Consider the following 21,424-nt stretch of genomic DNA (forward strand, 5'->3'; position numbering starts at 1 on the left):
ACAAACCCTTAATTCATTTGTGTTGGTCTACATCTCAGTGTAACCATGGAACAAAAAGCACAGCCACCTACAGAAACAAATCCTTGGCATAGCCGATTCAAGACAGTATTGAAAAAATATTTCCTGTACCATGATAATAATAATGATGCTAAAAACAATTCATGTGCAGCACAGCTGCAGTTATAGCTTAATACCTGGGATGCAAAATGAAGAAGAAGAAAAAGGCAAACAGTGCACCGCTGAAAGGGAAGATCAGGCTGTCAAATAAGATTAGCAAGCTGAGATCAGAGGCAACTCAGGCAAGTAAGCTTCAATAGATGAAAGGAGGGGGGGGGGAAGGAAGAGAAACGGAAGAAGCAGAAGATTAAAGAAGACCTCATTAAAAAAAATACCACTCAGAAACAAAGATCAAAGAAGCACTGGAAATAATAAAGCAGCAAATAACAGCTAAAACCAAGAAGCTCAGATTGCATATTTTAGGCAGAATCTCCAATGCTAAACGTCTCCGGGTATTAGGGAGACACGGTAATAACTAAGCTGGACATCTTTGGAGCTTTGTTGTAAAAATATTAAGGGTCACCAGTCTCATGCCCTTAGTCAATGTTTAGCTGATGCCCAGCGTGTGGGAATTAATCCAGCTGCCATCAAGCGATAAACCAGGATATCCTCTTCCCTGGGTCCCTGACTGAAAACAAGCTGTTTTCCCATCTGCCAGTGGATCACTCCAAGCCCAGCCATTTCAAGAGAAGCATCTATTTTCAACCCCCTTCCAAGATTTTCAATTAAAAAATGGCCGTCGGCAGGGATCCCAAAATCTCTTTGATGTTTTTATATAAGAATGATTCTTTCTGTTCCTTTTGCCTTGCAGATCTCTTGACGGCCCCTCAGCAAGTGAAGAACAGGATTATCAAACAACAGAAGGAACTAGCCACGGTAAGTAAGGTGACCCGTTTCACTGCCGGGAATTTCAAAGATTCAGACTGCCACTTATGACCAGCAAAAATGAGAAATACGAACTTTATTACTAACCTGTGTGCCACACGCTGGTTAGCTGGTGGCAACAGATTTGAGGCTGGCATTAACATTTTGTTAATGTTTTCGACAACCAGAGATATGCCAGCAACAATTGACAAAACATGGTGACTCAAGAGATGGACGGCTGTCTATTTACACCTCGTGCTAAATGTCCCACTTCTTTTATCTAGAGCAATGTTTCTCAACTTTGGAAACTTGTAAGAAGTGTGGACGTCAATTCCCAGAATTCTCCAGCCAGCCACATCTGATTCTTAGAGACTGTAATAGTCAACTTTTCTGTCTACCTTCAGCAGGACATCCTTCCTTGATGGCACAGCATCTTGCAATTCTTCCTCGTCTTTCCTTCTTCCGCAGATGGTAAAGAATCTGGAACAGCAGAAACGTAGCCGGCTGCGACAACTTGAGGAGGAGAAAAGACAGTTTCGCCTGCTCATGGTCAGGAAATTAGCACCCAGGGCGACATTCAAGAGAGGATTGTCCACGGTCACGGAAAAAGATTCCAGGAGAGTGCAGTCCAACATCCAGCATTCTCCTCCGCTATCGAGTGAGAGCAGCTGGAGAAATCTAGACCCCGGGCTACGTGCTAGATCAGACACCACGTTCTTCACCACTGCAGGACGAAGGTTTCCTACATCTTGTTCTCCAAAAGTAGCCCAAGTTTTGACTTTTAAATGATTACCGTTTAAAAGAAGTAAGGCTGGGCTCACGCACTGCACTCGGCCATTACCTTTATTAGATGTTGACGAATATTGTGAATTTAACATATGATCGGCGGTCGAGTTAGATTTCATAAAGAATAAAGTACTGAAAATATCCCTTTTTTCTTAGGAATGATTTATTAAGGAGCAATGGAAAAGACTGTTAAACAAAAATAGCATCCAACTAGCCAACAGTAAGAGTGAATAGGCATCTCAATAAATTAAATTAAATTGCTTCCAGGAAGTAAGAACTCCTTTAAGCCTGCTATTAACCGTACTGAAAAATGTAATACACAACAGCTGTGACCTGAATGCTTTTTTAAATCAGAAAAAAAATTCTATTTTTCAAGAGGGCTTCTGCAAGGACCAGCTCAAGAGCCCTGAAATGTCAATCCACCACAATTTTAACTTAAATAAAAGGTGCTTTTTTGGAATTAAGGTGTCAAGACTTAAACCACTTTGATTCCTCTACCTATGATATCGGAAATGAGTTTTACATACCAACTTTATTTCCTTCTTCTCGGATTTCAGGTGTTGGTTTTAAACCAGTGGTAGAAACTCTTCAATTTTGTAACACTTTTAAGTGCAGAAATAGTGTCCTGGACAATGTATGCACTGGCTTGAAACTTTTAGCCCTTTGTTGATCATTCCAAAATACATTTTGGTTTCTGGCGCTCCATTTTTTTTAGTTTTATAGTTACAGCCTGGGAGACAGGCTTCCCACACAGAGAGCAAGGGAAATCCATAATGCAGCTACATTGTGACTTTCACTTTCTTTTTCTTAGACTTCATGACCGCCGGCAGCGAAATCTTGAAAGCGGTTCTGGAATAATATTGAACAGTAATTAAAATATGGCTCTGCATGAGGCCTTGATGCATTCTGTCTGCCCCAACCAGCAATAAAAAAAAATCAGCATTTAGGAATTGCTAGGTTCACACTTTAACAATTGACCCAACTCAGCACGTATTTATTTCTGCAACAAAATGTGCAAACACACCCAACAAACTTGTGCCAAAAAAAAAATAAAAAAAATTGGGCAAATATTGGGTAGCTGGTGGGTACTGCAAGAAGAAAAAGGAAGGGCAAGGTAGACATAAAGGATGATAAAATCAAGAGACAAGAAACAATAGGAAAAATAGCGAATCGGGACAAAGATTTCTCCTAACACAGTTTATATAATTTTGTTATCTATTCAGACAAACTTTGCTTTCATTTTGAAATAGTGATGTCAGAATCAGCAGAGCTTGACCAATTACAAAAGGATTTCTGAAAGATACTTACTCACAAGTGGTACAGATCGGACTGAAGTTGCAGAATACTGTAAAAAAAGTTAAAAAAATAAGAATTAACACTTTCAGAACAGCTTTTAAGATCAGACAGATCAAGCCAAAGCCCAAGAAAGTCTACACACTTACTTGACAAACACACGGAGCAGACGTAGCCGATTTCAATAAGATTCCTGTGGCAGAAGCAGGCAGCACGGTAATCCACGTGAACAGGCGGTGGGAGGATCAACTGGGATCTCTGATCTTGATCCGGCAGATAAACCCACTGCAATTTTTAAAAGGGACGCTATTAAGACAAACATTTTGTAGGAGAAGAACCGTATTATAGACTATACGGTAGTCAAAAATCCAGAGCGATTGCCCCTTTTCTGACTGACAAATTTTATTGAAAGGTATCAGCTTAAGCCCTGATGTTAAAGGTTTGGTAGAGTTTATCCAGATTTCTAAACCAAACAAGCATTGCAAAGTGGCTAGAAAAACAGAACTCACCAGCAAATACTGCAGAAGCGAAGGCTTATATGGAATTTTCAAGTAGATTCCGCCAGTTATATCACACGCCTAGAAAATAGGACATTATCCTTTTTTCAGCAGCAAACAACACCCTCACCAAAGACCAAAACTATATCTGGGGCTCACTGGTGGAGCTTCTGCTTCGCTTGCACTATTCCAGGGCGAAGGAGTAAATCTTGGGGACATTGAGGGGGGAGTAAAACTCTTACAGGAAGGACCATAAAGGAAAAACTTCTGTTCGTCCATGAGATCTAATAAACGAGGAAGAACAAAAACGAACTTCATACCTGCTGCAAAAGTCCCGAATCCGAGTCCAACACACAGGCATCAATTAAAATACTCTGAGGAGAAAAAAGGAGACAGAATTAAGGTCCTCTAAAGAGAAAGCACTACAGTATTAATGCAAGTAAGGTGCTGATGGAGCTACAGGTCTTGTAGTGAATTCTGGTGATTACCCGTTTCTGGGCTGCAAAGATAACATTCATGAAGTTCATATATTGTAATGCACTGTCTTCGGCAGCTTTTATAACCTGGAAAAGAAATGGGAGTTTCTTGATTTAGATGTCGTACTTAGCAGAAGCGATTTGACTTCAAGATACAGTATGGAAGGAAACCTTACCAAAATCCTGGACTTTATTTCCTGGCTGGCTACATATTGAACAAGAGGTGGAAAAAAGAGAAAAGAAATAACTTAGTGGAGGCCGGGTGAATGTTTTACAATAATAAGACTGATGCATAGATAAAACCAGACTACGTACTTTTGCTCTCTTTTGTTACCCTGTGAATATCTGAAGCACAGGACATTCAGGAATTAGTATTATATTTCAGAACATAAAAAATATAGTTATAACAGGAGGATTTGAACAGGTATACTTCATTAATAGACTTCTTATCTTCATACAGGAATAAAATCAGGAGTTCTTCAAAGTCAATACAATTTAAGAGGAGGTTGGAAAAGATGAGCTGAGCCAGGTGGTTGCTTAAAGTCCTGAGACTCAACGTGTGTGTGTGTGTGTGTGTGTGTGTGTGTCTACATATACAGAAGTGCAAAGTTATTTTTGAGAAATGTTGACTTTTGTAAAAAAAACCAAAAGGATACAGCAAAGTGCTTTAGCAAGAGATCCAGCCAGCAAAGTTTCCGTCTGTTGCCCCTTTACCTCAGCTACGATCACAAAGAAATAAAAATTAAGTAGCGTATAACAGAAATAAGAAACCCCCAAGCTATGCAGTGACTCAGTTGGCTTCTCTTACTATTGGTCATCAGGTCCTTTATCTCCTCTGCAATGGTTTCATTTATGGTGGATAATAATTCGTATTTTCCATCTTTACTACCAGAAACATTTGATTCTCCAAAGAGATCGAGAACTGCCCAGTGTTTTCCAGGATACAGGAAACGGCTGAGAGAAGAGAAATATAATGTTAACCATTTAGGAGTTCAATCACTCAAACTACCACAAAGTATCTATCACTTTCCATTTCATGAAAAAATATAGCAAAATATCCTTTACACGACTTTTTTTAATCTCTTGTACAATACTTAACTAGGCATCACCAGCTTATCTTCCAATCAAAACAGCTCTTGGAGCAACAATCAACAGGAGACACAATACCTTTCTTGTATATGGCTGGCTATCACAGCAAGTTTGTTGTTGCGGTTCATAAATAAGTGTGAGTTTCCCAACACCATGGTTGCATCGAGGCATTTTGATAACGTAAGCTGTGAGAAGGAGAAATATTATTGAAAACCCAGAAACTTCCAAATCAGAATCAAACATCCATAAAATTTCAAGCCATATTTATCCAAAAGAAAAACATTAGAAATATTTTTTTAAAAAAAACAAAGGACAGTACCCGAATAACTTATGCCAGGGATGCCTTACCTCTGAGCCCAACAAGGCTTGCTTGCCCCACCAAATAGGGTTAGTATCAACGACAATGACTAGGAGATTCACTTCCTCATCTGGAAAAGATGAAGCAGAGAATTCAGAAGGCGAGACTGTATCTGCCACCCATTCCTTCATTTTATACAGAGTCAGACATCTCAAGCAGCTGCTGAGAATATCCAGATGTTGAAAGCCACTATTCCCAACTCTGCTGGAGACTTTTGAAGATCTCCTCTTCCTGCTTTCCCCATAACCACCACCCTGTGAGGTGGGCCGGGCTGAGAGAGGAGGACAGGGTCAAAGTCACCCAAGCTTCCTAAGACATGAAAGCATCATGTGGCAGGGAGTTCCACCTGGCACGCGGGAATGAAAGGCCTCATTCCTTTATTCCCTAAGTGACATTTCCATTGAAAGGAGACCTAGGGTTGGTGATTGGGGGGGGGGGAGGAAAACGGGTGTAGTGGAAGGGTGTGAAACCACTCTGCACATGCTCAGAGGCAGCCAACGCTTCGGAATAAACCCCAGTCTCTCCAACCAAGGAATTCAGAGGCCTGAGACTCGCCTCGGAGTCGGGAAAGGCGGAGGAATCCCCTCCGACCCCGAATTTAAATCCGGAATTCGGACCCCAAACTCACCCGCGCTCATAGCGGCGCAGCCCGGTCGCCTGAAAGTGACGTCACGGGCGCTCTGGCGCACCCTGCTTGGCGTCCCCCGCTCGTCTTGTTCTTGCGGCTGGCAGCGGGTGCAAGCGGGAAAGGCTTCCGGTGCGGTCGCGCGGCACCGCGCCGAAAGTTCCGAGGAGGCGTCCTGGTCGCCCGAAGCGTTTCCTTTCTCCACCATGAACGAGGCGGGTGAGCGGAGGGGCGAAGGGGGAGCCCCCAAACGGGCACCGTTTTTGAAGCTTGGTTTGGAAACTGGATCCTTTCTGGCGCGCCTGGGGGAGACGGGAGTCCCTCGCGCCGGGAACGGGAGAAAAGAGGGAGGGAAAATGAATGGCTGCAGAGGACAACAGAAAACGAAGGTGGAAGTTAAACAGGTCGAGCCTTGACAGGTGGAAATTTTAGGTTTCCTGCCCTGTGAGGTCTCTGCTAGTCTGGCGGGCGTTGTGGGAAAAGTTTCCGATCAGAGAGTGTTGCCATCAGGTTTCTTTAGTATTGTAAAATCCATGTCAATTCCTAATTATTTTTAATTACTTAGCTTTATAGAAACAATCTGTCTGTCTGTCTGTCTGTCTATCTGTCTGTCTGTCTATCTATCGATCTATCTATCATCTATCTATCTATCTATCTATCTATCTATCTATCTATCCCTAATAACACTACATTGTAACCTATCATGCAAGCAGATGAGAAGGTGTGGAATAAATGCAAAATATTCCATTTTGAAGAGTCTCACAAATGCAGAATATTATAGTCTGTAAAATGCGAAACGAGCACTTTAGTAAGTTTCAGGATTTTTAAATTAATTTATTTTTTGTCTTCCACCTCTGCAGAGCTAGTCGATGCTTTTAACACCCAGATGAGACAGGATCCAGATGTTGCCTCTGCAGTGGCTGCCATCCGGGTCTTACTGGAATTCTTGAAGAGGGACAAAGGCACGTAATGTCTTGGCGTTGCACGAAGCGAGCGGCCGGCAGAAAGAAATTAAATCACAGGCTGGTGGAATTAAAAGCCTGAAATTTACTTACAAATCCCAGGGTGATTTGCGGCAGAGCAGCCCGTTACAAAATAAGTAGTAATAGATAATACAAAGAGTTCACATTCTAACATACGTGTCTGAGTATCTCAGTTCCCTAGCTGGCTTTGTGCTAAATATCATCTCTGGCTTAAGCCTTTCTGAACTGTAAAATAGGAATATGGAATATTTTTTGCTTCATTTGTAAAGTCTCTACTCCTTTCCAGGGTCAGAATCTGCAAGTTTATGAACCTACAGGCAGTGAGAATATATTCCGCTCTTAACTTTATCATAAGGCTTCCCTGCTTCCTTCCTTTTTATTTTATACTCTCAAGATGAAGTCTGTAAAAACTGAAGCCCACACAGCAGCTTTTTTTTGAACCTTTTTATTCCCTCAGGTGAGACCATCCAAGGACTGAGAGCCAATCTAAAACAGGCTATAGAAACGCTCTCTGGCGTCGACTCCTCGGTGGCCATTTCTTCTGGGGGAGAGCTTTTCTTAAGATTCATCAGTCTGACTTCTTTAGAAAACCCGGTGAGTTTTACTCAGCTCTTTAACGTAAATATTGGCCACTCAGCTTCCAAATTTTACATTTTAAAAAATGCTGAATGTGGCTATAAGAACAATAGAACTTACTCCCAATACAATAGATGTGTCCCGAGTAATTTAGAAGCCATTCAAAATGTCTGGGCGAATGTAAACGTTGAAGGGCTCCTAAGCTTGTACAGAAAGCTTTTGTTTTCACGTGTTACAATGCAGAGTTAAGTTTCTAGGCATTTGGGATGAGGGATAAGAGGATGTGTGAATCCATATGCTGGGTAAAGATGCGAATCGTGGTGCCCAAGATATGTTTTGACTTGTTTCTTTAATCTTCTGTATCATCCTTTCAACTTCGCTGCTTTCCGTTTTTCCCCAGGACTATTCCAAATGCAAAGAGATCATGATCGAAAGAGGGGAGGTTTTTCTCAAGCGAATCTCTCTTTCCAGGAAGAAAATCGCCACGCTTTGTCACACGTTTGTGAAAGATGGTGGCGTAAGTAACACTGTTACATTTATAAATAAAAATTATAATCGTAGCTTGTTTTCTTCCTTCGTGCTCTTCAGCAATGCAAAAAAGGAATCCAGTGTGTCTTGGACCAACCATATATATATGTGGATGGTATATAATCTGTCATGTTTACCAAAACCGTGAAGAGATTAATTTTTGAAGGAGGCTACAAAAATATACTGGAATAAATTCCTGTTAATTTAGCAAGTCAGATGTGAGATGTAATATTTTAACTCTTTTACCTATATTTCTCCAACTTGTCCCATTGAATGAGAGGCTTTGCCCTCATCAGAGAGAGGCTGGGGAACTAATACCATAAACTGAAAATGAAAAAAACAATATTTGGATTGTCTTTCCAGATAATATTGACACACGCTTACTCAAAAGTGGTACTTCGTGTCTTAGCAGCAGCTATACAGGCCAAGAAACGTTTTAGCGTCTATGTCACGGAATCACAGCCAGATCGAGCAGGGCAAGTAAAGCGAAAACATTTTCCTCTGTTGCTAGAAAATGTAGAAATGTTTTCTTTCTCTTGGTGATGTTCTTATGAACGGGCTTGTTTTCGATCTCGGATGCAATGCCAAATACGGACATTCGTATTCAGCTGATTTTGTGGGCGAACCCTTAGCCTGTGACTTTTGTACAGTCTCCCAGGTTGATGGCTTTCCTTTTGTGAAATAAAAAGGTGTTTTAAAAATAGGAGTAACAAAGGGTCTTTCCATTTAAAATGTGTTTAATCAACTGTTCTGTTCAATTTAAAAAAATATTTCCCCCCCCCCCCCGGAACGTAGAATACTATAGGAACAAGGTGTACTGTTTCTTATTAAACTGACAGGTTTAATATGCATGCCTTAACATTAACACAGGCAGAAGATGGCAGAAGCCCTCAAGAATCTTGGAATTCCTGTCACCATAATTCTAGATGCTGCTGTTGGGTAAGTCTAGTGGGCTAATATTGCTGCTTTCAAAGCACTTTTGAATGGTGAAGTTCCCAAAGCATTTAGAGAGCATATTGATCGGGGAATTTATAATGTAAGAGCGACGTAGTTCACTCACAGGAAAAATGGCCTGGCTCACAACACAGCAATTGTGTCTGCCCAAATGCACTGCATCAAAACCAACTCGTCGTTGTAATACTGGAGGTGGTTGTGCAGAGTACATTTCATGTGCAAGTACAGCCGTCACAGCTTGGCCACTACGGTCGTGACAGTCGTAAGGCATCCTTGCCAAAGGAGCTGGGCAAAGAACCGTAGGACCAGCCATGTTTTTCTGTCTCCCTTCATAGATACATCATGGAAAGGATAGATTTGGTGATTGTGGGGGCTGAAGGAGTGGTCGAAAATGGAGGGATCATCAACAAGGTGAAGAGTGTTTATAAATTATGCGGTCGCTCCCAAATGATTCACGTGGGCCCCGTTGTCTTGTTTGGGGAAAGCACTTGGGCATAGCACACTCAGCTCTGAGGATGAAGGCGGCCCCCATGATCACTTCCTTAAAAGCCCTTGTCATCCATCCATCCTTCCTGGCTTGTCTGAAAAGGGTTTATTTACTTAGTTTGTATCTTGCCTTTTATTATTCTTACAAATAATTCAAGGCAGCGAACGTCTCCCAACAGATCTTCCTTTTCCCCACAACCACCTTGTGAAATGGGTTGAGCGGAGAGAGAGGGACCAGCCCAAAGTCACTCAGCTGGCTTTCATGCCTAAGGCGGGGGGACTAGAACTCACAGTCTCCTGGTGATGGGCCCGAGTTCCTCCGGCCGGCTTTCAAGCTTAAGGCGGGACTAGAACTCCCATCTTCTACTTCTGATCAGAAAATTCCAACAGGTCAAATTGCTGATTTTTGTGCACGTCCTAACCACTGTACATCTCCTCCTCCCCCCCCCCCCGCCGTGCCTGACGTCTCCTTCAGATTGGGACCAACCAAATGGCCGTCTGTGCCAAAGCGCAGAACAAGCCCTTTTACGTGGTCGCCGAGAGTTTCAAGTTTGTAAGGCTCTTCCCTCTGAACCAGCGGGACGTCCCGGATAAATTTAAGGTGAGGGAAAAGTCCACTACTTCCTGGATGGAGCAGAACCTGTAGTTGGGCTAGAAAGGTTGACCTTCGCTATCTCAAAACTGGCACAGGTTTTTCCAGTGTCACTGTAACTTCGGTCGCTAAATGAACGGTTGTAAGCCGAGGACTGCCTGCAATGCAGCTTGAATGCAGGTAGTCCTCGGCCTAGGACGGAGCCCAAAAGCTCTGTTGCTAAGCGAGACATTTGTTAAGTGAGTTTCTTGCCACAGTTGTTAAGGGAATCTGGCTTCCCCATTGACTCATTTGTCAGACGGTCGCAAAAGGGGATCACGTGACCCCAGGATGCCACGACCGTCGTAAATGCGAGCCAGTTGCCAAACGCCTGAATTTTGATCACAGGTCTATAAGAGGTGCCATTAATTAAAGGGTGAAAAATGGTCCCAGGTCCCTATTTCCGGTGCCGTGGTAACTTTGAACAGTCACTAAACGAGCTGTTGTAAGTCGAGGACCGCCTGTACTGCAGAGACAGGAGGGTGGGGGTCGGCTCAAGAACCTCACTGAAGCCGCCTCTCTCCGTACCAGTAACCCAGATCTTTTCTTTGGTTCCTTTCAGTACAAAGCAGATACCCTGAAGACCCAAAAGGCCCTCGCGGTTGAGCATCCTTGGATCGATTACACCTCCCCGTCTCTGATCACGCTGCTGTTTACGGATCTCGGGGTCTTGACCCCTTCGGCTGTGAGCGACGAACTGATTAAACTCTACTTGTAAAGGGCCTCCCTGAACAGGTAGATTGCTAGCAGTAAATGCAAAATCAGCAGGGAACTTTTTCCCTGATCATTTTGCCCCTTTATTTCGCGGATTTTTATTTTTCTTAAAAAAAAAATCATTTGCACAAAAAAAAAAAAAAAACCTCACTGTGCCGACCGAAAAGTAAATTATTGGAATAAATTCACTCGAAGAAAAACCAAGGTTTCACATCGTAAGATTTTCTGGTCCGCCTGCTGACTTGAGATTATGCTGCAGTAGCACGTAGCTCAAAATGTATTCTCCGAACAGTTAAGATGGCAGCAAAGTCAAACGTTGGAACCATTTAATTTACGTGCAGGTTTAAAAAAAAAAATAGGTCACTCTGGGGAACCTTCTTGCTTAGATTTCATCGTTTTTTCGACCTGCAGTTTTTTAATGGCAGAGGCTAAATAATGTCTCCAAGTCATTTGCTTCCATTGAAAGCAGACGATAACTGAATTAAACAGACTGATCCTCCGATTCTTTCTGCAGAGCTGGCTTGCAGTGCCTCCAGTGGGAATAAAGAGGGCAAGAAGCTTGGAGAAGCCCAATTTTGCATGGAGAAATCCGGAAAGTTAAGGAATTCAGTACTACTTGCAAGAGAGTCCGTATTAGTGAGATGAGAAACGTTTGGGTTTTCACTTAATAATATTTTTATCCTTCTGAGTCTGTGCCACTTCCTCCTTCCTTGCTGCCCAGTAGCGTCTTCTCAAACTCCTTCTCGCTGATTTTACCCCTTTTGAGCTTTTTCAAAAGCCGGGTGTCGTTCAGAAGTTCCTCCATATCTTCGTTGTCGGGGTCAGAACCCTAGAGAGAGATTTTTTTAAAAAAAACAGAAAACAAGGCTTAAAATCAGAAAGGCTTGTAACGAATTTTGCTTTCTTTACGCAGCTTTCGCTGCCGCTCCTAATAGTTCTTTGGGCCTCCCTTTCCGCCTGTTCTGGCAGTCCATCGATACTGGAGTGCAAAAATTATCTTAAGCCGTTGTTTCGGGGGGGGGGTTATTGGTTTTGTGTCTGGAGCCATCTCAGCATGGCTTACAAACTGACGAGTTAATTGCCAATAGGAGAGCATTTTTGTAGCTCACGGCTGAACTACGGGGTCCTTGGTGCTCTCTGAGCTAGACTGTTTTCTTAGAGACCTTTCACGACCCAACTAGGCAACATCATCAGTGCTAACAGGGAGTGGGGTTTGTGGCGAGGAGGAGGACTGTGAGGTCCTTGGTGGTCTCTGAGCTTGGGGGTTTTCTTGCAGACATTTGATGACCCAGCTAGTTAACATCATCAGCGCTGGAAGGGAGCAGGGTTTGATCTTTGTTTATTATAATAATAATAATTTTATTTGTATACCGCCCTTTTCCTGAAGGACTCAGGGCGGTGAACAGGTCAATACATGTTAAAAGACAAGAATACAAAAATTAAAAGAGATTAAACAAGATGCCCAAAAACTATAACAATAAATTAAAATACATAAAAAGCAATAAAACCCAAACCCAAATAGTTAATTTCATTTCATTGGAACATGACATGAAATTTCCCACTCTACCAAAAGCTCTGTTTTGAATACAAAATGGGTTGTTTTGAACATTTTTTGAACCATTCTGAGCTCGAAGTAGCATTACAGCTGCGTTTTCAAGAATGAAATGCCTTAAAATTGCTGAAAACAGTTTGCTTTGAGTTCAGAAAAGGGGTGGCTTGTCCCGCCCGGGTTGTAGGAATAGATTGGTGGTTCCTTGATTAGGCTGTGGTTTGCTGTTTGTTTGTCTGAGTTGGTAGTTAATGATATTCTTCAGCCAAAACTCAACAAATCGTCTTGATGGGATGTCCCCCCCGGAGTCAATAAAAATGGGGGTTCCTCCTGCTCTAGCACCCCTAACCTCGTCCTCTAAGACAGAGGTCCCCAACCTTTTGGGCACCAGGGACCGGTTCCGTGGAGAGAGGTTTTTCCCATGGACTGGAGGGTGCATGATTTGTGCTGCCTGCATCTTGCGGATGAGGCTTTGCTTGTTTGTGCGGACAGTTTGCTGGCATGCCGTGGCCCGGTGCTGGTCCACGGATGTGGGGTTTGGGACCCCTGCTCCCAGACATTTTAGCTCACTTGCAGGAGACAAAGAACTGCAGAAAAGACCGCCCGCCCTTCCTGCCCAAACTCACCGCCTCCCTTTTCCTTTTCGCTATCAACTTCCTTTTCTTCTCCTTCTTTGCTTTCTGCTTGGACCAAGCTTGATTTCGGGGCGTCTTCCTCCCCGCTCTGCGGATCGGGCCCTCTTCCTTCCGCTGCTCCAACAGCTTCTGCCTCTGTCTTTCCCTGTTCTTGTCTTTGAACTTGATCGAGTCCGTGTCAATATCAACGGGGGCAAAGTCCGAGAGGTCCTTGCCTCTCAGCTCTGGCATCTTTGGCATCCTCAAGAGGGCAAAACCTCGGGCTAGGCTGGCAAAGTCCAGATCTGTTAAAAAGAGACGCAGACAGGTGAGTCCAAAGCAGAGACCCGGGGCCATTTCTGATGCCCGAATGAAGCAGCTGGTGGCGGCTGAAAGCTGCCAACAATTTGAGGGCAACCTAGAAGAGACCACAGTGGGTGGCTGGGTGGCCAGGCCAGGTGGGCTTTCCCCAGTCATCGGAGAGGAGCAATTAGAAGGGTTTTTGTTGTTGTTGTTTCTAACTATTTTGGTTTTTGTTTGTGTGTCTCAGTTTGACCTGGTAGAAAACCATGTTGTGGAAATGTGACAGGAGAACAAAAGAGAATTCTTGGCTATAAGCTCCAGGAAAAAGCTTAGGGATCTTATCTAGTATTGGGTATGGAATCTCTCTCAACACACACACACACACACACACACACACACACACTGTTAGAGATCATCAGACATTGGAAAGGACAAATAGCAAGACATGTTTTTCTTATATATATATATATAATCAAGAAACCAGGCCAACAAAACAGGACTGGCCAAAACCAGCACGAAGGGCCAGAGATTGCGAAGTTATTTAAGAACTGGAATGGCTTAGAAACAATGTTGGAAATGCTGATAGGCAGGTTATCCTATGTGGTGGCTGTGTAAAAAAAAAAGAACAACTCAAAAATAACAGGAAGAAATGGACGGCGTTTGAAATAAATAAACTTACCTTTTATTCGGAAGATCAGGTTGCATTCGTGCTTGGCATAGGCTTGGATGCAGGAGACGAAGGCCTTCATCCCTTTTTCGTACACGGCTCTGTCGGCCAGGCTCAGCGACCTCAGCTTAGGTAGGACATCCGTGACGTTCCTCTGCGGTTTCAGTTCCTCCATGGGGCACTAATTGAAGATTTTGTTTTTAGCTCATTCAAATTCTCACCAGGAGACGGCAAATTCTAGTCCCGTCTTAGGCATGACAGCCAGCTGGGTGACGTTGGGCCAATCACCAGGAGACGGTGAGTTCTAGTCATGCCTTAGGCACGACAGCCAGCTACCTGGCTTTGGACCAGTCAATGGCAGTCAAACCCACCTGACAGGGTTGTTGTGAGGAAAAAGAAGTATGTATTGTAAGTTATTTATAAAGTAATAAAGGTAGGGTAAGAATCTAATAAACAATCTAATAAACAAATTCTGTTTTTTATTATTATTTCTCTGAGACTATGAACAGGGCCCACCTTACCTCTTTAGGAAAAAAAAACCATTTCATTAGACATAAGACAATCATAATACTAAATGACCCCCACAATATATAATTCCTTAATTTCCAATATTCAGATTTTCCCTATCCCCAAACCGATTCGCTCTTTACTAGTTTTGGATCAAAATAGAAGAGAGAGAGACACACACACACGTATACACACACACACCTTTTGGTTAATGGCTAGGAAGCTGATGTAAGCTTCTTCCATAGGAAGCAAGAAGACAAGCGCGCTGCCCAGGTGGCCGATACGGGCGGTGCGGCCACAGCGATGCACGAAGGCGCTGCAGGAAAAAGGGAGAGAAAACGTCCAATTAGGCAAGGAGAAGCTTTGAAGCGGTTTGCGCTCTGTTTAAATAAGTAGGGAATCCCCCCTCATTGAAATAGGTTGCCGCTGAGCAATAAGATAGTCCTGCCGTTCTTTTGTGGAAGCCCTAGCGTGCTTCCCTGTGCTGCTTTTAAAGAGGGGGGGAAAGGGGCTAACCTTGCACTGCTTGGTGGGTCATACTGCAAAACCCAGTTCACCTCCGGGATGTCTATGCCACGGGCCATCACGTCGGTGCAAACCAGGATGCCGCTGGGACATTGAGAAGGAAGACAAAATGTTTAAAGGGGAAGGAGACCAGGGTCACAGCAGTTAACGCCGCTTAATTTCACATTAAGGGTTTTACATTGAACTAGCCATAATAATTACCATTACATTTCATTTATCCCGTCTTTATTACATTATAATTAGCTCAAGGTGGCAAACATACCTAATACACCTTCCTCGTCCTTCCCCCGCCCTCCGACAACCCTGTGAGATGGGCTGGGCCAAGAGAGAAAGAAACTGGCTCAAAGTCAGCCAGCCAGCTTTCACGCCGAAGGCGGGACTAGAACTCACTGTCTCCTGGTTTCTATAGCAGCAGCAGAAGAAACACTACACCCAACTGGCTTTAATATAAAATAACGTGGTTTGTCTGGGTTAGCAAAATAGGATCTACGAAGCCAGTTCCTGGAATCTGCATACAATGGGTTGTGGCCAATTGTGATTTGTCCAACAAGCCACAGTTAGAGAAATCTCGACTTGGGGAAGTGTGAATTCACCCAGCATGTAATAGATTTCCAAATTTAGGAAATTTTGGAATTCTTTGGACCTAACTCTTACAGCTACCTTAACACCTCCATTAAGATAGTGTTTCTGAGTGTGTACACATGCAGAAACATTCCCCCCCACAATGCACACCGATACGTTCTCTCTCTTCTTGCGACTGGTGGCTTTGGCCGTTGCAAAAATGTTTCTCTACCTTGGAAGTTTCCGGAACTCTGTAAAGATCCTATTCCTCTTGTGTTTCATCTTTCCATGGATGCACATAATTTTTACATTCTTAATCAAAGACTCCAAAGCCTTCCCATAATATTCCACACAAGCACAGGTACTAAAATTGGAAACAAAAAGAGCTAGGTTCAAAAAACAAACAAATAAATAAGCATTTTTAATTCTATGTAGCCTATATATATAAGCCACAATCTGAGGAACAGCAAAGGTATCCATGCTAAGCCTCCATCGTCACATCCATTTTATCCTACCTGAAAAAGACAAGATGCTTTTCTGGTTTGTGTTGACGAAGGAAGTGAACCAGCTGGTTAAATTTCTCGTCCGCCTTGCAGATCTAAATGTATAAAGTCAGGTACAATTTAGCCCATAGTATTCATAGAAAGAGAGGCAGAACAAAGCCATTTGTTGAATATCTCCTCAAAATCCTTTAAAGGATAAGTCTTCCTTCTCCCTTCAGCTCTCAGCCCTCAAAACAAACAAAAAGGCATTTCATTCTTCTCCACTTCTCCCAGTAGATTACTTGCTTTTCAGAGCTAAGATCTACTTTATAAATTGAGATTCAGGAACTTATTTGTTTCTTTGTTCATTAAATTTATTTGCCACCTGTCTCGCCATGGGGCTGCTCTTGACGGCTTGCAACAGTAAAAAGGAAGACATGAAAAGAGGATAAACAGAAGTAAAACAATAGATCAATAAAGTAAACTATGAAATAAATGACAAGAATGCAGTCCTCAACTTACAACAGTTCGTTTAGTGATCGTTTGAACTTACAGCAACACTGGAAAAAGTGATTTATGACCATTTTTCACACTTATGACCGTTGCAGAATCCCTAAGGTCATGCGATCAAAATTCAGCTGCTCAGCAACTGACTCATATTTATGACGGTGGCAGTGTCATGTGATCACATTTTACGACTTTCTGAGAAGAAAAATCAATGAGGAAGCCAGATTCATTTAACAACCATGTTATTAACTGAACAGCGACAGTGATTCGCTAAACTACTCTGGCAAGAAAAGGGGCAAAATTCACTTAAGAAATGGCTCACTTAAAAACAGAAATTTTGGGCTCCAGTGTGGTCGTAACTTGAGGGCTACCTGTACATCAATATGATATCTTGCCCGACACCAGGATCAAAGAGATCTGGCGCCATTCCCCTCCTTAAAAGCCACTCCAGAAAAGAGAATTGGCCTCACCATGTAATAATTCTGGAGCCGAGTGGGAGTCTTCTGGGTGTTACTTGCTGCCATTCCCTTCTCCTTCACTGAGATACGGACGGGGTTTCGGAGTCCCGCTCTCACTAAGTTCTCCACTTCCTGGGTCTGAGTTGCAGAGAAGAGACCTGTCCGTCTCTGCTTGGGCAGAAAATCCAGGATAGTATTCAAACTGCAGGCAAATACAATTAACGGTGTCAGAAGCACTCTGTTCGCCCAAGGCTAAATCAGATCCCCTCCTAGGCCAAAGGTTTACACATTTTCTCAGGCTGCAGAAGTTGTGAGTTAAGAGAAATAAAAGTATTCCTAAATCCGTCATCGAGACACAAAGCTCCAATGGTATATAATTTTTCCACCTATCCCAGGGAAGGCAGTCTGGAACATCAAGCCCTAGACTAGACAATTCAGCAGCGTTTGCAAAATATAATCCACGGAAGCTGGAGCAAAGCAACTTTGAGAAAGGAAAATCAAACCGATCGACCCAGTTTATAATGACGAAAACGAACAAACACAAGAGTTTACCTTGCTTCAAACCCCATGTCCAACAGTCGGTCTGCTTCATCCAAGACCAAAATATCAAGAGATTTTACAGCCTTGGCCAAATCCAGCCCCTCGGATTTCCTCTTGAACATGTCCTCCAAACGACCTGGGGTGGCCACCAGGATGTTTCCGCTGTTCAGGACAGAAAAAGAAGAGCTGCAGCTTGAGAAGGATACTTGGAACAGCTTACATCCTACAGCAATAGCTTTTAACACCTTCAAACCACACTATCTGTCTGTCTGTCTATTCTAGATCCGTGAGAGGGACTAAATAGGGGGATAAAAATGCCAAATCTAGACTATTAACTCCTGGCTCACTGTGCAGCCAGTAATAAATTCATATCCTGCCTGACTCCCAGTGACTCTGGTTGGCAATAGTCTTACAGTCGTGACTCCAGCATTTAACTCACCCTCGTTCTTTGAATCTCTCTACATCTTCCATGGGATTTTTCCCACCAATCAAAAGGCACTGACTGGGGGGAAAAAAGAAGCAACATCTTAATAAAAAACAAACAAACTAGGCCATCCTGCTTTCCTAACCACCAGATGTGACTTACCTAAACTGTGGGTAATATTTAATGAAATGAGAGATCACCTCATCTATTTGGATAGCAAGCTCTCTGGTGGGAGTGATGATAAGCCCGCCAATCTAAAAAGGCAAGCCACAAAAAGAGAATTATTATCAATACAGCTTCAGCTGCACCTAACCTATATTAGCAAGACGTTTCTCTGCTTTCTTTAATGTTATAGTTTTTTTATATTCCCTTCTTGTGTGCAGCATCTTAGCTTTTTCTCTGCCTTTCACAAAACGTACACCCCTTAAGTCGCAACAGAATGGCAGTTAGAAAAAGTTGGATTCCCAATTATCCTGCTCGATCTTAAACAGAAATGAACTCACCTGCATTCTTTTAAGCTTTTCTTCGCGGCGGAGAAGTATTTCTATGATGGGAATGACAAATGCTAGCGTTTTGCCACTGCCGGTTACCTGAGGCAACGAAAAATAGAAATATCCAAAAGGTTCCTGAATGGCTCAAAGAAGGAAATCATGGCTAAAACAATTTTTTTTAAAAAAATTACTCACTGCTTCAGCTGCCACATCTTTATTGGTCATAAATAAAGGGATTGTTGCACTCTGTTGAAGAAGCAGGAGAGGGACCATGAATGCTTCGAAAGAAATGCATCAGAGGAATGATGTGGAAAGGGACGTTTTTAGTTTTTCTCTAAAAGGATCATGCATAGGAAGAGCCCAAAGGCTTGGCCAAACCACATCAGGATGAATTGAACCAAGGCTTCTATCTGAGAATACCCCTGGAGATTTTTTATATCCTTCTTGAACTGGATATGTCAGATTCTGGCTATTTGTTATTTTAGATTTTAACTGAAATTGTTTATTTTGCCTTTTCAGCTCTAGTACAGCAGCCGGAACTGTAATGCTCAAGTTGGGTGGACGCATGTATACCCTTCAAATAAATCCGTATTTCTCAACTTTGGCAAATCAAAGATATATGCAACTCCCAGAATTCCCCACCTAGCACGTATGGACTTCTACCTCCAGAATTCCCCATGCTGGCTGGGCACTTCTGGCAGTTGGTTCAAATAACAAGATTTTATTCATTCGTTATTCAATCAATCCATCAATCAATTTCCACGGCAGCCCAACTCAACATGTGACTCTTTGGCGGCTTACCTAAAATCCGAAATTTTTAAAGCATTGAAATATTTGGAAAGACCTTAAAACAATAAAATCATCCACAAAAATGATATTTAAAACTTCCAACAGGATGTCCGAAGCACCCAGAAAGATGATTATTGGTGCTCTTTTTTTCAGGATTTATGTTAAATGTTTTTGTTGGATGTATTGTATTACAGCTTTCGTGGAAGAGCGGGGGGGGGCTTTCCCTTAACCCAAATAGGCAGCAGACCCTCAGCCTTTTGTAAGGCCGTCTTCCCCCTCCTCCTCCAAGCGGGTTGGCACCCAGTCCCATCAGCACGCGGGGTTGGGAACGATGGGAGCTGGAATCCCGCCTGGGGGGGGGGGAGCGGAAAGGGCCAGGGCGGCCCGGCTGCCTACCTGCACGGGCGTCATGTGAGAGAAGCGCAGCTCCCGCAAGGCCTGCAGGACGCCCGGGCTGAGCTCCACGGGCAGCGATTCCCACGTCCCTTCTGTCACCTGCTCCATCTTGCGCCCACCCGCCCAGGATTATTTTTTTTTTTGCCGGAAGTCCCGTCCGACCTCATGGAGGTCCCCCGTCCGGCGCGCGTCCTCACTTCTGGGCTCCGACCGGGAAACACGGCCGGCGTGAATTGGGTTCCGCACCTGCGCACTTCCCCTCCTGATCGAACGGTAGGCGGATAAGAATGCGGAAGAGCAGAGTTGGAAGGGACCCGGCAGGGTCTTCTAGTCTAGCCCTCCGCTCAAGCAGGAAGACCTCTAGCGCTCTAGACCGGCCAAATATCGTTTTTCTTGGAAAACCTCCACTCTCAATGTATACATGGTCGTACTTTGACAATAAAGGTTCATTCGTTCATTCATTCCAGGGATGGACATCAAGGTGCTTTTTGAAGAATCTCCAGGGATGGAGCATCCCACAACCTCTGGAGGATCAGTCTTTCCTGCAGTTTGGCAGAGCTGTTCTACTTTTCTCAACCTTGTTAGAAAACTAGGGTGCTTGCGAGCATCTGACCAGGGTCTTGGCGTGCATGAGAAGACTTCTCGGCCCCTCAGAGAAAGGCCAAATATTGCAGTCAGAGGAATACTGGGGCAGCTCTTCCCTTATCATGGAAAAATACAGAGTCAAGATTTCTCACAAAAGATTTAATTCTTCTGGGAAGGTAGACCTTTGAATCCCCCCATTTCAGGAAGAGTTTTTCTGTGGGCACATTTCCCTAAAATCACCCTGGCCCTTCTCAACTGATGCCCTTTGCATGAGGTGAGGTGTGAATTCTGTGGGGTGCACTTGTTTAAATACTAAATTAACGAGCTCCATTGACTTCTAATGATGTTTTCAATTTACAAGGCTTTCTGTTAAAGCCATCCGTTTCCCCATCATACAATCCTCCAGATGGTCCTCTCCCCTGCCCCATTACACGCCTATTTGAAATAATGTGTCCCTTTAAGGCATAAAATAAAATAAACAGTGCAAAAAATAATAATGATGATGGTGATTGAAAGTGTAAGATAAGCACCAGGCTCACCAATTTTTTTTTAAGAAGGTGTTTATTTAATTGAATGTGGCCAAATTTCAAACAATTTTAAATGTACATTTTCTACACTTGAGCTCCACTGATCTCATATGAGGGTTGGCATACAATAGTTGTACTGAGTTGGTGAAGAACCGCTCTTAAAAGTCTCCACCTCTGGCTGAAAAGATTACTGGAACCAGAAAAACTTGTAATGAATTTTAATTAAATTAAATTTGGTACAAAACTCTTTTATGCAGTACTGACAGAATGCCCTCCCCTTCGAAAAGAACCCACTCCCACCCCACTCCCCAAATTATAACCAATATACATCAGTCCAATATACATCAGCCACCACATAATCTTGGACCAGGCCCACCCCAACAGATAGACGTGGCGATTGTTAATTCCATCATCCGGATAAGTAAGAAAGGGGGGGGGAGAAAAACACAACTCAATTCTATAAAAACCTATGTTGATGCGTGAAGAGAGAACAAGCAGAAAATAGACGATGGCCAAATTTGGAACAACGATGCCTTTCTTGAGAGGCTCCTGTTGTCTGTGTAAGAGTAGGGCAGTGAGGAA

General features: G+C 43.2%; 3 protein-coding genes across 5 annotated transcripts; 1 reads left to right on the top strand and 2 right to left on the bottom strand.

Annotated features, from left to right (window-relative positions):
- Positions 1-1,832: 1,832 nt before the first annotated feature.
- Positions 1,833-6,144, bottom strand: GTF2H3 (general transcription factor IIH subunit 3). The gene is made up of 13 exons (XM_081339208.1): positions 6,049-6,144; positions 5,411-5,490; positions 5,141-5,247; positions 4,782-4,927; positions 4,630-4,692; positions 4,289-4,318; positions 4,150-4,178; positions 3,986-4,060; positions 3,818-3,871; positions 3,510-3,578; positions 3,150-3,285; positions 3,016-3,052; positions 1,833-2,556 (listed from the first exon to the last, which is right to left on the bottom strand). The coding sequence occupies exons 1-13, from the start codon at positions 6,056-6,058 to the stop codon at positions 2,487-2,489; spliced, it is 906 nt and encodes a 301-aa protein (XP_081195334.1). The 5' UTR covers positions 6,059-6,144; the 3' UTR covers positions 1,833-2,486.
- A 4-nt stretch (positions 6,145-6,148) lies between these two features.
- Positions 6,149-11,559, top strand: EIF2B1 (eukaryotic translation initiation factor 2B subunit alpha). Its single transcript, XM_081339207.1, has 10 exons — positions 6,149-6,264; positions 6,906-7,007; positions 7,486-7,622; positions 8,005-8,121; positions 8,496-8,612; positions 9,007-9,071; positions 9,422-9,497; positions 10,048-10,173; positions 10,766-10,938; positions 11,432-11,559. Exons 1-9 carry the CDS (start codon positions 6,252-6,254, stop codon positions 10,919-10,921), a joined length of 909 nt encoding a protein of 302 aa, XP_081195333.1. The 5' UTR covers positions 6,149-6,251; the 3' UTR covers positions 10,922-10,938; positions 11,432-11,559.
- DDX55 (DEAD-box helicase 55) lies at positions 11,136-19,851 on the bottom strand. 3 transcript variants are annotated; one of them, XM_081339193.1, is made up of 14 exons: positions 19,731-19,851; positions 18,741-18,791; positions 18,558-18,644; positions 18,217-18,308; positions 18,070-18,132; positions 17,643-17,792; positions 17,103-17,292; positions 16,159-16,241; positions 15,876-16,007; positions 15,074-15,166; positions 14,759-14,873; positions 14,063-14,231; positions 13,093-13,385; positions 11,136-11,746 (listed from the first exon to the last, which is right to left on the bottom strand). In XM_081339193.1, exons 1-14 carry the CDS (start codon positions 19,836-19,838, stop codon positions 11,594-11,596), a joined length of 1,779 nt encoding a protein of 592 aa, XP_081195319.1. In that variant the 5' UTR covers positions 19,839-19,851; the 3' UTR covers positions 11,136-11,593. The 3 variants fall into 3 exon arrangements, with proteins under 3 accessions (XP_081195319.1, XP_081195320.1, XP_081195321.1); XM_081339194.1 differs by lacking the exon at positions 19,731-19,851 and adding an exon at positions 19,188-19,219; XM_081339195.1 differs by lacking the exons at positions 18,558-18,644; positions 18,741-18,791; positions 19,731-19,851 and having other exon boundaries at positions 18,255-18,306.
- Positions 19,852-21,424: the final 1,573 nt, after the last annotated feature.

Source organism: Vipera berus (genome assembly GCF_964194415.1).
Source record: "Vipera berus genome assembly, chromosome: 14".
NCBI classification, from domain to species: Eukaryota; Metazoa; Chordata; class Lepidosauria; order Squamata; family Viperidae; genus Vipera; species Vipera berus.

Bases quoted from the DNA above. Each gene is read 5' to 3' on its own strand.
- GTF2H3 (XM_081339208.1), bottom strand. The intron at 4,693-4,781 runs GTAAGAGAAGCC...TTGTGATCGTAG, and splicing joins AAAGGACCTGATGACCAATA to CTGAGGTAAAGGGGCAACAG. The intron at 4,319-4,629 runs GTATCCTTTTGG...CCTGTGCTTCAG, and splicing joins TCTTGCTAAAGCACTTTGCT to ATATTCACAGGGTAACAAAA.
- EIF2B1 (XM_081339207.1), top strand. The intron at 7,623-8,004 runs GTGAGTTTTACT...GTTTTTCCCCAG, and splicing joins TGACTTCTTTAGAAAACCCG to GACTATTCCAAATGCAAAGA. The intron at 10,174-10,765 runs GTGAGGGAAAAG...GGTTCCTTTCAG, and splicing joins ACGTCCCGGATAAATTTAAG to TACAAAGCAGATACCCTGAA.
- DDX55 (XM_081339193.1), bottom strand. From the start codon at position 19,838: ATGGAGCAGGTGACAGAAGGGACGTGGGAATCGCTGCCCGTGGAGCTC. The intron at 18,645-18,740 runs GTGAGTAATTTT...TCGTTGCCTCAG, and splicing joins AAGATGTGGCAGCTGAAGCA to GTAACCGGCAGTGGCAAAAC. The intron at 18,309-18,557 runs GTGAGTTCATTT...TTGCCTTTTTAG, and splicing joins AAAAGCTTAAAAGAATGCAG to ATTGGCGGGCTTATCATCAC.